The 11,483-nt window shown below is 49.6% G+C and overlaps 1 protein-coding gene and 1 long non-coding RNA gene across 2 annotated transcripts in view; one reads left to right on the top strand and one right to left on the bottom strand.

Annotated features, from left to right (window-relative positions):
* The first annotated feature begins 616 nt into the window (after window positions 1-616).
* On the top strand, window positions 617-6,332 carry BHLHE40 (basic helix-loop-helix family member e40). The gene is made up of 5 exons (XM_006074601.3): window positions 617-978; window positions 1,140-1,209; window positions 1,472-1,579; window positions 2,596-2,719; window positions 4,021-6,332. The coding sequence occupies exons 1-5, from the start codon at window positions 899-901 to the stop codon at window positions 4,875-4,877; spliced, it is 1,239 nt and encodes a 412-aa protein (XP_006074663.1). The 5' UTR covers window positions 617-898; the 3' UTR covers window positions 4,878-6,332.
* Window positions 3,817-11,483, bottom strand: part of LOC112581281 — a 34,532-nt gene continuing 26,865 nt past the window's right edge. Inside the window, exon 4 of the long non-coding RNA XR_006547525.1 lies at window positions 3,817-4,025. This is a non-coding gene — a long non-coding RNA (uncharacterized LOC112581281). The remainder of the gene's footprint in view (window positions 4,026-11,483) is intronic.

Raw genomic sequence — 11,483 nt, 5'->3', positions numbered from 1 at the left:
GACTCCCTCCGCTGCGCGCTGGTTCCTCTGAGCGGGCCGCGCGGGGGGAGGAGGAGGAAGAGGGCTGGGCTGGAGCGAGCGAGGGGATATTCCTCTCCCGGCTTGAGTCAGACGCGGGCGGATCCGTCCTCCCCCGTTCCCTCCCAGGAGACGGGAACTTACTTCATTTCCCTGGGGCAGGTTCGCCCACGTTACCAACCTCCCCCCACCACCTCCCTGGCCCCCTGGCCCCCTCCAGCTTCCGCGCCCCCCGCCCAGCTAGGCAGGACCCAGACTGCCCTGCCAACCCCCTCTTCGGGGAAAGGCAGCCGCAGACACCTGGGGGCCGGGGCTGGGGGTGGGGGCTCCCTCGCAGCCGCGGGAGCGTTGTCCAACACGTGAGACTCATGTGATGAAGCCGGGGGAGGGCGGGCAGGTCGCTCCTTCCCTCCCCGGCAGCGGCCAGACGTGCCTGGAGTCACAGGGTAGAACACGTAGCTCCAACCCACCCACTCGCTCCCATTTAACCCAGCCCGCAGCCTCTCCATTACTCCTCGGCTCCCCCCCCATCCCCCCCCCCACTCCGCCCTAACCGCCCCCCCCCCCCCCTCGCGCTCCCTCCCGCCTCCCCGCCCGCCCCACTTCTCATTCACTTGGCTCGCACCGCGCAGACGGCACTGGGAGCACACACCGCCAGTCTGTGCGCAGAGCCGGAGCCAGAGGCCGCGGGTACACCATGCACGCCCCCAACTGAAGCAGCACCTCAAAGCCGCAGCTCTTCGCAGCCCAGCGGATTTCAGAGAGCTCTGACTCAGAGGAAACCCTGCGGAGAGACCCCCGAAACCTCCTCCACGACAGTCCTCACCCGACGCTCCACCACTGCAGACAGGAGCGCAGAGTGGCCCCGGCTCGCAGCGCAATGGAGCGGATCCCCAGCGCGCAACCGCCCCCCACTTGCCTGCCCAAAGCGCCAGGACTGGAGCCCGGAGACCTATCAGGGTAAGTTGGTACCCCTGGCCCCTTCAAGCCTCAACTCCAGTCCTGCCTTCTGCGCGGCTTTCAACTCCAAGTAGTTCTGGGTGCATCCGGGGGTTCTTGCCAGTCAGGGTTCCTGCAACCGATGCGCAAGTCATGACCCTTCCTCGTCCCTCTCCCTGCAGGATGGATTTTGCCCATATGTACCAAGTGTACAAGTCGAGGCGGGGAATAAAGCGGAGCGAGGACAGCAAGGTAAGAGCACCGCGCCCCTGTGGACCCCAGGCCCTCGCACGCGCTGAGTTTCCAATAAAAGTTTTCTCACTTTAAGGTTGGAGGGGGCTATGCAAGGTGTGGGCCCTGTGCCTCTACTGAGTGGCTTGGAGGAGAAGGAGCAGATAGGGTTCTGGGTGTGACTCTGCTCCACTGCCGGGACTCCTCTGCCGCGGGGTGGGGAAGGAGAAGCGCTTCTCACCTCCTTCCTCCCGCGCCCACCATCTCTCCGTGCGCTTTGCAGGAGACCTACAAACTGCCGCACCGGCTCATCGAGAAAAAGAGACGTGACCGGATTAATGAGTGCATCGCCCAGCTGAAGGATCTCCTCCCCGAACATCTCAAACTTACAGTAAGTGAGAAGCTGGCCCCTCTCCAAACCAGCTCCTCTGCCCAAAGGGCGGGCGAGGGTCACCCGCCGCCTGCAGGCTCCGCCAGGAACTGCAGACCAGATGGCTGGATCCTAGCTAGTGGCTGGCTCTGTTTGGGGGTACCCGTCTCCAGCCTCAGAATTTTCTGGCAACCTCGTGCAAATGAGATAAGAATCATTTGTACTTGTCCAGCTTGGCACCAACACCAGCCGGCCTTCCTTTGCTAGAGTTTAAGGTGATTCTCAGGGTTCTCCTTTTCCCACATTGGGCAAATCCAGCAACCCACTTTTTTTTTTTTTTTTTTAACCCCCTTCCCCGAATCCCTTTTTAAAATAAGAGGACTTGTTTTGATGTGTCACTTTTTTTTTTTTTTTTTTTACGTCCTGTCCCTTCTTGGCGATCCTCAATAGATTACTAGTGTGGCAGCCTTTGGTTGGGGAAAGAAGAAAAAAGTAGAATTTAGGAGAAAAACTAGTATTTAGGAAGGAACAAAAAAGCGTAGATGAGCTAGAAGTTATGACAGGGTGTCAGGAAAGAAACTAGGGAAAGCCTCTTGGCTGCCAGACACAGTAGAAGTCTCTACTAGGGTTGACACCACTGCAGAGAAATGTTATCTCCGGATTCCCCTGAGTTAAGGTCAGCAACGGCTGCTGGAAAAATTTATCTGTCAAAGCTTTCTCCTGAGCTAGCTGCTGCTTCCAAAATGCATCCAAAGATGGGGGACACTTGTTTGCTGTCCTCTAATCAAAAATATATGCATATATACGTATTTTTAAACATCATCTATAAACTTAAAACTTAATTTAGCCAACCAGGAACAGTTTTTTTATCCTCCTTTAGAGACATTCAGTGGTGGTGGTTTAGTCCCTTAGTAGTGTCCGACTCTTGCGACCCCATGGAGTGTAGCCCAGGCGACTGACAAATCTCATGGCTAATTAGTATCCCAGAGGTGGGACTTCTCTGAGCTCACTGCTGACCGAGGCTCTTTTTATTCCAGACTTTGGGTCACTTGGAAAAAGCAGTGGTTCTTGAACTTACCTTGAAGCATGTGAAAGCATTAACAAACCTAATTGATCAACAACAGCAGAAAATCATTGCCCTGCAGAGCGGTCTGCAAGCTGGTGAGTACCATGTCTGGCTATCATCTCCTTAGAGTTCTAGCACAAATAGAGAGCCTGTGAGCTCAACATCTGGTATAAGAAACATTCCTGCAACAAATTGCCTATGCATGTTAGTTGGGGGAGATGCTGTTTTATCTTTCCTAAAAGGTCAGACTTTTCATTTGGAATGCTGCTGTGTGCCACCTGGCATGAATACATATTAGTCAAATGGTGAAATATTTCTGTGGCATTTTGGCTTAAGAGTTTCTGGGGTTCTGGGAGTCCCCCCCCCACTTTGAAAATGCCAAGGCACCTATAATTTGCATCGTGGGTGTTTTACAGTTGTTTTCCTTAGCCCTGTTTCACTGGAGAATAAATCATGGGTATGCCCCAGTGTTTTAATGTTTCTCCACTTCCTTATCCCTCGGTGTGTGGTATGAACCTGGCAGGATGACAGCAGTAGTTTTTCCTGCATTTCATGTGGTTCCCTGAATAGCCACTAGGTATCTCGGTGAATTACACAATCTAACGAAACCACTGAAGTTTCATCACCCATTTCTACGGACTTCCAGAGAATCACAGTCATCTAACCGTCTGGTCTCACCCATTCCAAATAATCCTGTACAAACGAGGGAGAAATTCCTCTACCCACTCCCTCATTCCTCTCTCCCCTCCTTTCCAAACTAGTACACTGAGAATCACAAAAACCTAGCAAGTCGTTCTGCCAGTTGCCTCATTGAAAACAGAAAGATGATCATACCTAACTTCCTGGGGATCATGGACAGACTATATGAGAAAGACCTAGAAATAGCCTTTAAATATAGCAGCATGACTGCAACTTGTATAAGCCATTGAAAATAAGCATACTTTAGGTGACATGGTTCCTTCATTCTCATTTTTTGGCTGGTCACTGTCCATCTCGCTATGATGATGATGATGTTCTGTAAATTGACTCTGGTTATGAGCACACTAGGATGATTATGGCTGTGTCACTTATAATGAAAACTCAAGAATTCCTTATAAATGCAACAAGAGGGGGAACCATCTGTCTCTATTAAATGTGGTCTATGCCTATGATATTATACGGCCATTACAAATCATATTTTCTCTCTGACAGGTAGAATTATGGATGATTTTTAGTTTATTCTTTATACTTTTTGGTGTAATTCAAATTTCCCCCGATCATATTACTTTTGGAGTTAGAAATACAATCAGCAAATGCTATTAACGAAAAGGAAAGCCCCGGGATCTTTGGAACCTAGGTATCCATGTGAACCACAGAGCCTTCTGAAATGTCTTCCTTTGCATCTGTGTTGATCCAGGTGATCTGTCGGGGAGAAATGTGGAAGCAGGTCAAGAGATGTTCTGCTCAGGTTTCCAGACATGCGCCCGGGAGGTGCTTCAGTACCTGGCCAAGCATGAGAATACTCGGGACCTGAAATCTTCACAGCTTGTCACCCACCTCCACCGTGTGGTCTCCGAGCTTCTACAGGGCGGTACTTCCAGGAAGCCGTCAGACCCAGCCCCCAAAGCAATGGACTTTAAGGAGAAACCCAGCTCCCTGGCCAAAGGCTCCGAAGGCCCAGGCAAAAACTGTGTGCCAGTCATCCAGCGAACTTTCGCCCACTCGAGCGGCGAGCAGAGTGGCAGTGATACGGACACAGACAGCGGCTACGGAGGAGAATCGGAGAAGAGTGAGCTGCGTGTTGAGCAGCCATACTTCAAAAGCGATCATGGACGCAGGTTCACCATGGGAGAAAGGATCAGTGCTATTAAGCAAGAATCCGAAGAACCCCCCATGAAAAAGAGCAGAATGCAGCTCTCTGATGATGAAGGCCCTTTCACTAGCACTGACCTGATCAGCTCCCCGTTCCTGGGCCCACACCCGCACCAGCCTCCCTTCTGCCTGCCCTTCTACCTGATCCCACCGTCAGCAACTGCCTACTTGCCAATGCTGGAGAAGTGCTGGTACCCCACGTCTGTCCCAGTGTTATACCAAGGCCTCAATGCCTCTGCCGCAGCCCTCAGCAGCTTCATGAACCCAGACAAGATCTCGGCCCCCTTGCTCATGCCCCAGAGACTCCCTTCTCCCCTGCCGACCCATCCTGCCATCGACTCTTCTGCCCTGCTCCAAGCTCTGAAGCAGATCCCCCCTTTAAACTTAGAAACCAAAGACTAAACTATTTAGGGGATCCTGCTGCTTTGCTTTCCTTCCTCCCTACTTCCAAAAAAACAAAAAATGTGTTTGTGAGTGCAGCGAGATTGTTCCAGTGTGTATGCCAAGATCATTTGAGGCAGGGAGAGAAGATTCAGGTGTGTGTGTGTGTGTGTGCGTGCGTGTGTGACTATGCATTGTGTGTTGGTATGGGACGTTAAAGCTCCTTTGGGCGTAGGGAACTTGTGAAGGATTGCCTGACATCAGGAGACTTAGAGGGGATTGTCTCAGACCTCTGGGCCTTTCCCCTCCCAGAGAGTAGCCCCTTCTGATACAAAGCAGCTGAATCTCCAAAAGCTGCAAAGTCTTGATCTGTGAGTCAGTCTCCACTTTGGGAGCCGGGTCTGTGGCTTTGAGAAAAAGGTACTTTCAAAAGAGGGCTTTCCAGAGTGCTGTTCCCAGCCAGTTCTGATGACCCCACCCTTCTCCCTTATGTTGTCGCCGTGACTCACCGTATGGGCAGAGGGCAGCCAGACTGAACTTTCTCCAAAGTGGTGAGGTAGCAGACACTGGCATAGCACGGTAGTGGTTTGGGGAGGTTTCCGCAGGTCTGCTCCCCACCCCTGCCTCAGATGAATAAAGAGAATGTAGTTCCCTACTCAGGCTTTCCTAGTGATTTGCTTCCTAAGGAACTGAAAAGAGCCCCCTGGTACAAGCCTAGCTGCCAGAGGAGGAGGGAGGAATCCCCTGGGACTCTGGCACCTGCTTCTAGTCTCACCTGGAAACAAGCCTCGCTGTCCAGGGAACCAAACCAGGGTCTGAGAGATGCAGGCACCTGCTTGCCAAGCACCCTGAAGTGCACAAAAGCATTTCAGCAAGCAAAGCCAGACTCGGTTATCAGCTCTAACCTAAAACTCCTTTTAACCAAGCTTAGCTTCTTAAAAGCCTAACCAGCCCTTGGCACAGCAAGACCCTTTCTGCAGTCTAATTCCCCTCGCCCAATAGTACATGGAGTGTCCTTCCTGATTAAAGGATTCTGTCTCCTTGAAAAGATGTTTTATTTTTGGTCCAGAGTACTTTTCTGACTTGTCCAGCTAGCCCTGCACCAGCTTTTCGAAATGCACTATGCTTAATCGCTGATTGTGTTTTAACTTTTTCTTTTCCTGTTTTTATTTTGGTATAAAGTCATTGCCTTTATTTGTAAAACTGTTATAAATATATATTATATAAATATATTAAAAAGGAAAATGTTTCAGATGTTTATTTGTATAATTACTTGATCTACAAAAGTGAGAAAAATGAATGTATTCCTGTTTTTGAAGAGAAGAATAATTTTTTTTTTCTCTAGGGAGAGGTACAGTGTTTATATTTTGGAGCCTCCTGAAGGTGTGAAATTGTAAATATTTTTATCTATGAGTCAATGTTAAGTAGTTGTTTTAAAATACTTAATAAAATAATCCTTTTCCTGTGGAAGAGAAAGATGGTCTCCTGCATGTTTAAAATAACTCTTAAGGGTGTGATATGGCTATCTCTTGCTCTCCCCTCTTGACTGAAGGCAACAACTAGTTAACCTTGGTGTAATTTCATTCAGCTTTTCCTGTAACTCGCATTCAGACAGAATAAGCTTAGTCAATTTAGTAGGTAAATATTTGTTTCATTGTTTTCTTAAACTAACCCCTGCCAGATGTTCACAATCACCCTACACCTCTTTCCAAAGTTCAGCAAAAAGCTTGTTTCCCCCAGTCTGCTTTTGTCATGGTCCTTAGAACTTGACAGAAAATAAGCGTCTAAAATCATGGGCCTCAATGTCTGGGGAGCTTGCTGGAGGGGTAGGCACATTGAAAGAAGATTTAATGGGTTATTATGCAATAATAATTACTGCTGGGGATAGCACCTCTGCCAAGGAGGTCTAACTTGTTCAAGTTTAGCAAGGTCTAATGGATTTGCCATATCCTGTCCTATTGCTGCTGAAGGCAACATTCCATGATTATTTTCTACATCCTTCCTGGACTTCCTCTCACTGGGTGTGTTTGTGTGTGAATGAATATTGGTGTTCCTTAGTCAAGTGCTCTTAGGAAAAAGAAAAGAAAAAATTCCATGGGAAAAGAAGTGGGAAATGACCAGGTTGGTGAGTGTTTCTGCCTGCCGCTTTCTCCCTCTCAGAGGTGTCCTGATGTTTCCTGATGGCCAGTGCCCGGCTCACCACACTTCAGATCCCCAAGCATCTTCCAGAACCCTCTGGCTGTCTGGAGCCCATGCAGGGAACCTGCCCCCAGGGAGTTCTCAGCCAGGCAGAGACGCCACCTGCCCTTGGTGTCTGTCTGCTTCAAATGTCACCTTCCCTGTCTGCTGATGAGCCAGCAGAGGCGAGTGAGCGTTGCCTGGCTTGAGATGTCCCCAGGCAGCATGTGTCTTGGGAGGAGTCAGGAGATGAGCTGGTGGTCTGATCAATGAACTGGCAGTCTGGCATCTCCCCCCTCACTCCTGTCTTTGATTCACCAAAAAAGGACTCAGCCCCGTCTGACACATCTGTAGCAAGCAAACAGCAAACTCCGCACCGGCCTCTTTCTCCCAGTAACTTAGGGACTAGCGCTCCTGTTCTCCTGCTTATTAAGCTGTGAATTGCCCCGTGAGTTGCTAAGCTCTTCTGGATAGACATTTTGGGTAAAAACCTAAATAAATCAAGTTTATCTTGGGGATGGAGCAGGGGGTTGAAATCAAGGCCAGAATCTTTTTGCCTGTCCCCCTCTCCTCCCCAGTTGGTGACTCAAGGGAATAGCTGTGGGGGCAGAGGGAAGTGGTTGCGGCACCCTGAACTAAAAAGGGTTTGAGGGTTCCATACAGCGTCAACCCAGAATCCCCTGGCTGGAGTCTATCAGACACCCCTCAGAGGGGCAGCCCTCCCTCTGCCTTCTTCTCTGCTTCTAGCTTGCCCTTGACCTTCTTTCCAGGCCGGTGCCAGCAGGTTCCAAGCGGTTCAGAGAGAGATGCGGAAGGAGGGGTTCGCACTCCAAGTCTTTGGCCCCTTCAGGACAAAGAAGACCTCTGTGAAACAGGGGTGTGTGCGCGGGTGAGGGGGTGCAGCTCGGTCTCTGGGGCCGGGGAGCGGACACTGGGGATCTGGCCGCCTTCAGACAGGGCGTGAGCCTCCTCCGGGCTGCCGGGATGGGCTCACCCAGCGCTGACCCGCCTCGCCTGTTGACACAACGTCACGTTTCCGACTGCAGCCCTTTCATGTGCGGCCCGCGGCTAAATGCGGCTGCCGGTTCCTGGAAGCAGACGTGCCTGGCACCGCGTCAGCAGAAACCTGATCCCCGGGGAAGCTTGGCACGGCCACGGGCTCGCTCGGCCCCCAGAATAGGGCCTGGCAGCGGGCGCTGGGCAGCAACCCCCTCAGGCCCTGCAGGAGGGAATCCGAGCACTCTCCCGCGGGGGGAAGGGAGGGCTGGGTGGGGTACGGAGCTGGATTTAAGCAGGGCGTTGGAACAGGAGCCTAATTATCTAGAAGCTCGAAGCTTCCCACGGGTCATCGCTCATTAATGAAGCCTAACAACCGAGAAGTACCATTATGGTTGCTATTATACTTTACATTTTAGAGAGAAGTAAAAACGGGATCAGAGAGGGGAGTTAACTTGCAGACGGTCACACAGCTTCCGAGTCACTAAACCATTATTGGAATGGTGACTGTGTTGGTTTGTGGCTCTTCTTATTCAGAGCCAAAGGAAAGGCTTTCAGAGTCTGGTTGTGAACACTAGTAATAATACCAATACTGTTATTACTAACAGCAAACACTTTGTAGCACTTATTATTTCCCACTCTTCAAATCACTCCCTACACAAAAACTTGATTATCAGGGCAACTCCATGAGGTAGGTTTAATTATTATCTTCCTTATATGGTAGAGAAAAACAGAGAGGCTAAGTAACTTGCATAAAGTCACACAGCTCCAGAAGTGAACTGAAATTTAAAGCTAGGCAATTTGTCTCCAAAGTCTATGTGCTTAACTACTCAACCCCATTGCTCTTCCCTTTAAATAATAGCAATGCCAGCCATAATAATAATAGAAGTAGTGATAACTGTCACACTTACTACCAGATTTTGAGTACTACCCCTAAGCCAGGCAATATATTAAACACTTTATGTGAATTATCTCTACTTCCTATAACAACTGTGAGGGGTAGGTATTAATAAGAAGTGAAAAAACTGGAGCTAAGACAGGAGAAATTTGAGCCTCCTCAGAGGTGACACATTCTGTAAAGGACAGAGCCATGCCCTTTCTCTGGTGTAGAACTACTTCTAAACTGAGCTCTGTGACATGGGCTTGGACATGCAATATCCCATTTAATCCTCAGAATAGTCCCATGGAATAGGTACTAGGATCCCTAGTGCGTGAAGGAGATAACAGGCTCAGGATGAAGTTATTCACCTGAATTTTTATTTGCATCCTTACAAATGTGCCCACATACCATCTCTGATACTTCCCTGGTGGTCCAGTGGCTAAGACACTCTTCTCCCAATGCAGGAGGCCTGGGTTGGATCCCTAGTCAGGGAATTAGATCCCATATGCTGCAACCAAAGATCCTGCACACCGCAACTAGGACTTCATGCAGCCAAATAAATAAATATATTAAAAAAAAATAATTAGCCCCACAGGCAAACTGGGGCATGGTGAGGCGGGTAGGGTGGATGGGTGGGGGCACTTACCAGTTAACTGTGCTGAGAACTAGAATTTGGGTTTGAGGAAATTCTATGTTAAGTTTTCTGGAGTGGGAGGAGGGGGCATTCGTTTTCTCACATCTCTTTTAAGGTTAGGAGAGGGCCAGATAGAAGGGCCTGGGGCAGTAGCTACCTGCAGACCACTTGGGGTGAGACTGGAAGGAGGGAGGGAGGCCATGCTCCCAGCTCTCTTGCTGGAAGGACAACTGTGCCCCCACACCCTGGCTGATCTCTGCGGCCCGTGGTCAGCTCCCCAGTATGTGGCTGGCTAAGGAGGGGTAAGCAAGAGGCCACCTGTCTCTGTAGAAGGGGGCCAGCATCTCAGCTTCCCATGCTGCCAGGTTCCTCCTCAGGCCTTGGAGACCCTTGGAGCTGCCACGAGACAGACTGCGCAGAGCTCCCAAGTGGTTTCATGTAAAGACTCTGTGTTAATGGGATCGGTGTGTTCCCCAGAGACCCAGAACTCCCCAAGTGCCACGTGGCATGGAGGGAGGGAAACCTCTGGCCTTCTCACCCCGTTTTTAGCTGGAGCAGCTTCCTTTTTCTCTGTCCTAAATACCATAAAGGTTTGTTCGAACGAGAATTCCACTGCTAAAAAAAAAATCACAAACTGTTTGGAAGGTACCCAACTACAGCCCCTTCCTCGGGCATGGCCTTCACTTCACCCACTTCTTTCTCCAGCATCCAGGAGGAGGCTGGGGCCACTCAAAGCCCACCCCTCGACCCCCCACCCCCACCAACAGGCCAACACCCCCTGTTTATCCCAAGCCATCTGTTTGGCCCGACTACCACAGCAGAACATGAGCTGGGTGAAGCCTCTCCCATTGGCTATGGCAGCCAGCGACACACTGGGCCATCCAGTCTTGTGATGTGCCTGGACTGGGGCCCGGAAGGTTTCTTCCGCTATAGACGGGGCCCTCCCTTCCCGGAGGAATCTTAGCAAAGACACTGAGGTAGGGCAGCAGGGAATGAGTCACCAGGCTGCTAGGTAGGGGGCGGGGTGGATGGCCTCAGGCTGTGGCCAGAGTGTTAGGGACGGCAGGCCTTGGTTAATCCTAGGAGCCCTGCTCTCCCGCCCTACACCCCACCTGTAAGAGTGAAAAGGAAGATACTTGTGTTTGTTTGTTTGTTTGAAGAGCTAATATGGTTTTCTTGGAAACCCCATTATGGATAGTAGATGGAGGTTGAGATTATGCAGAGATCTTTGAGGAATTAAAGTAGGAGAAAAAGGAGAGAATACTACTCCCCTTCCAGGGGGGGGAAAATGTGTGTTTTTAATAAAATATCTAATATTTGGGTACCCTTTGTTTTTACTAAGGAGAATTTAAAACATCTATGAAAGTAGACAGAAACAAAAAGAAAAATGACCCAATTTTTTAAATGGGCAGAGGACTTGAACAGCCATTTCTCCAAGAAGATGTACAGATGGCCAAGAAGCACATGAAAAGATACTCAACATCATTAGTCATCAGGGAAATGCAAATCAAAACCACAATGAGATGCCACTTCACACCCACTAGGATGGCTGCAATAAAGAAAAAACAAAACAGAAAATAACAAGTGTTGTCGAGGATGTGGAGAAATTGGAACCTTCCTACATTGCTAGTGGGAATGTAAAACGGTTCAGCTGCTGTGAAGACAGTTTAGTGATGTCTCAAAAAGTTAAACATAGAACTACCATCTAACTCTGCCATTGCACTCCTAGGTATATACCTCCAAAATACTGACAACAGGTACTCCAACAAGGACACGTACAAGCACGCTCCTAACAGCACCATTTACAATAGCCCAAAGTGGAAACAGACCAAATGTATGTCAACAGAGGAATGGATAAACATAATGTGGTATATAAACACCATGGACTAAAAGGAAGAATGCGGTACATGCTGTATGCTACAATATGTGTACGTAGAAT

The sequence above is a fragment of the Bubalus bubalis genome, chromosome 21 (genome assembly GCF_019923935.1).
Source record: "Bubalus bubalis isolate 160015118507 breed Murrah chromosome 21, NDDB_SH_1, whole genome shotgun sequence".
In the NCBI taxonomy this organism is placed as follows: Eukaryota; Metazoa; Chordata; class Mammalia; order Artiodactyla; family Bovidae; genus Bubalus; species Bubalus bubalis.
This window is presented reverse-complemented; position numbering and strand designations above follow the sequence as displayed.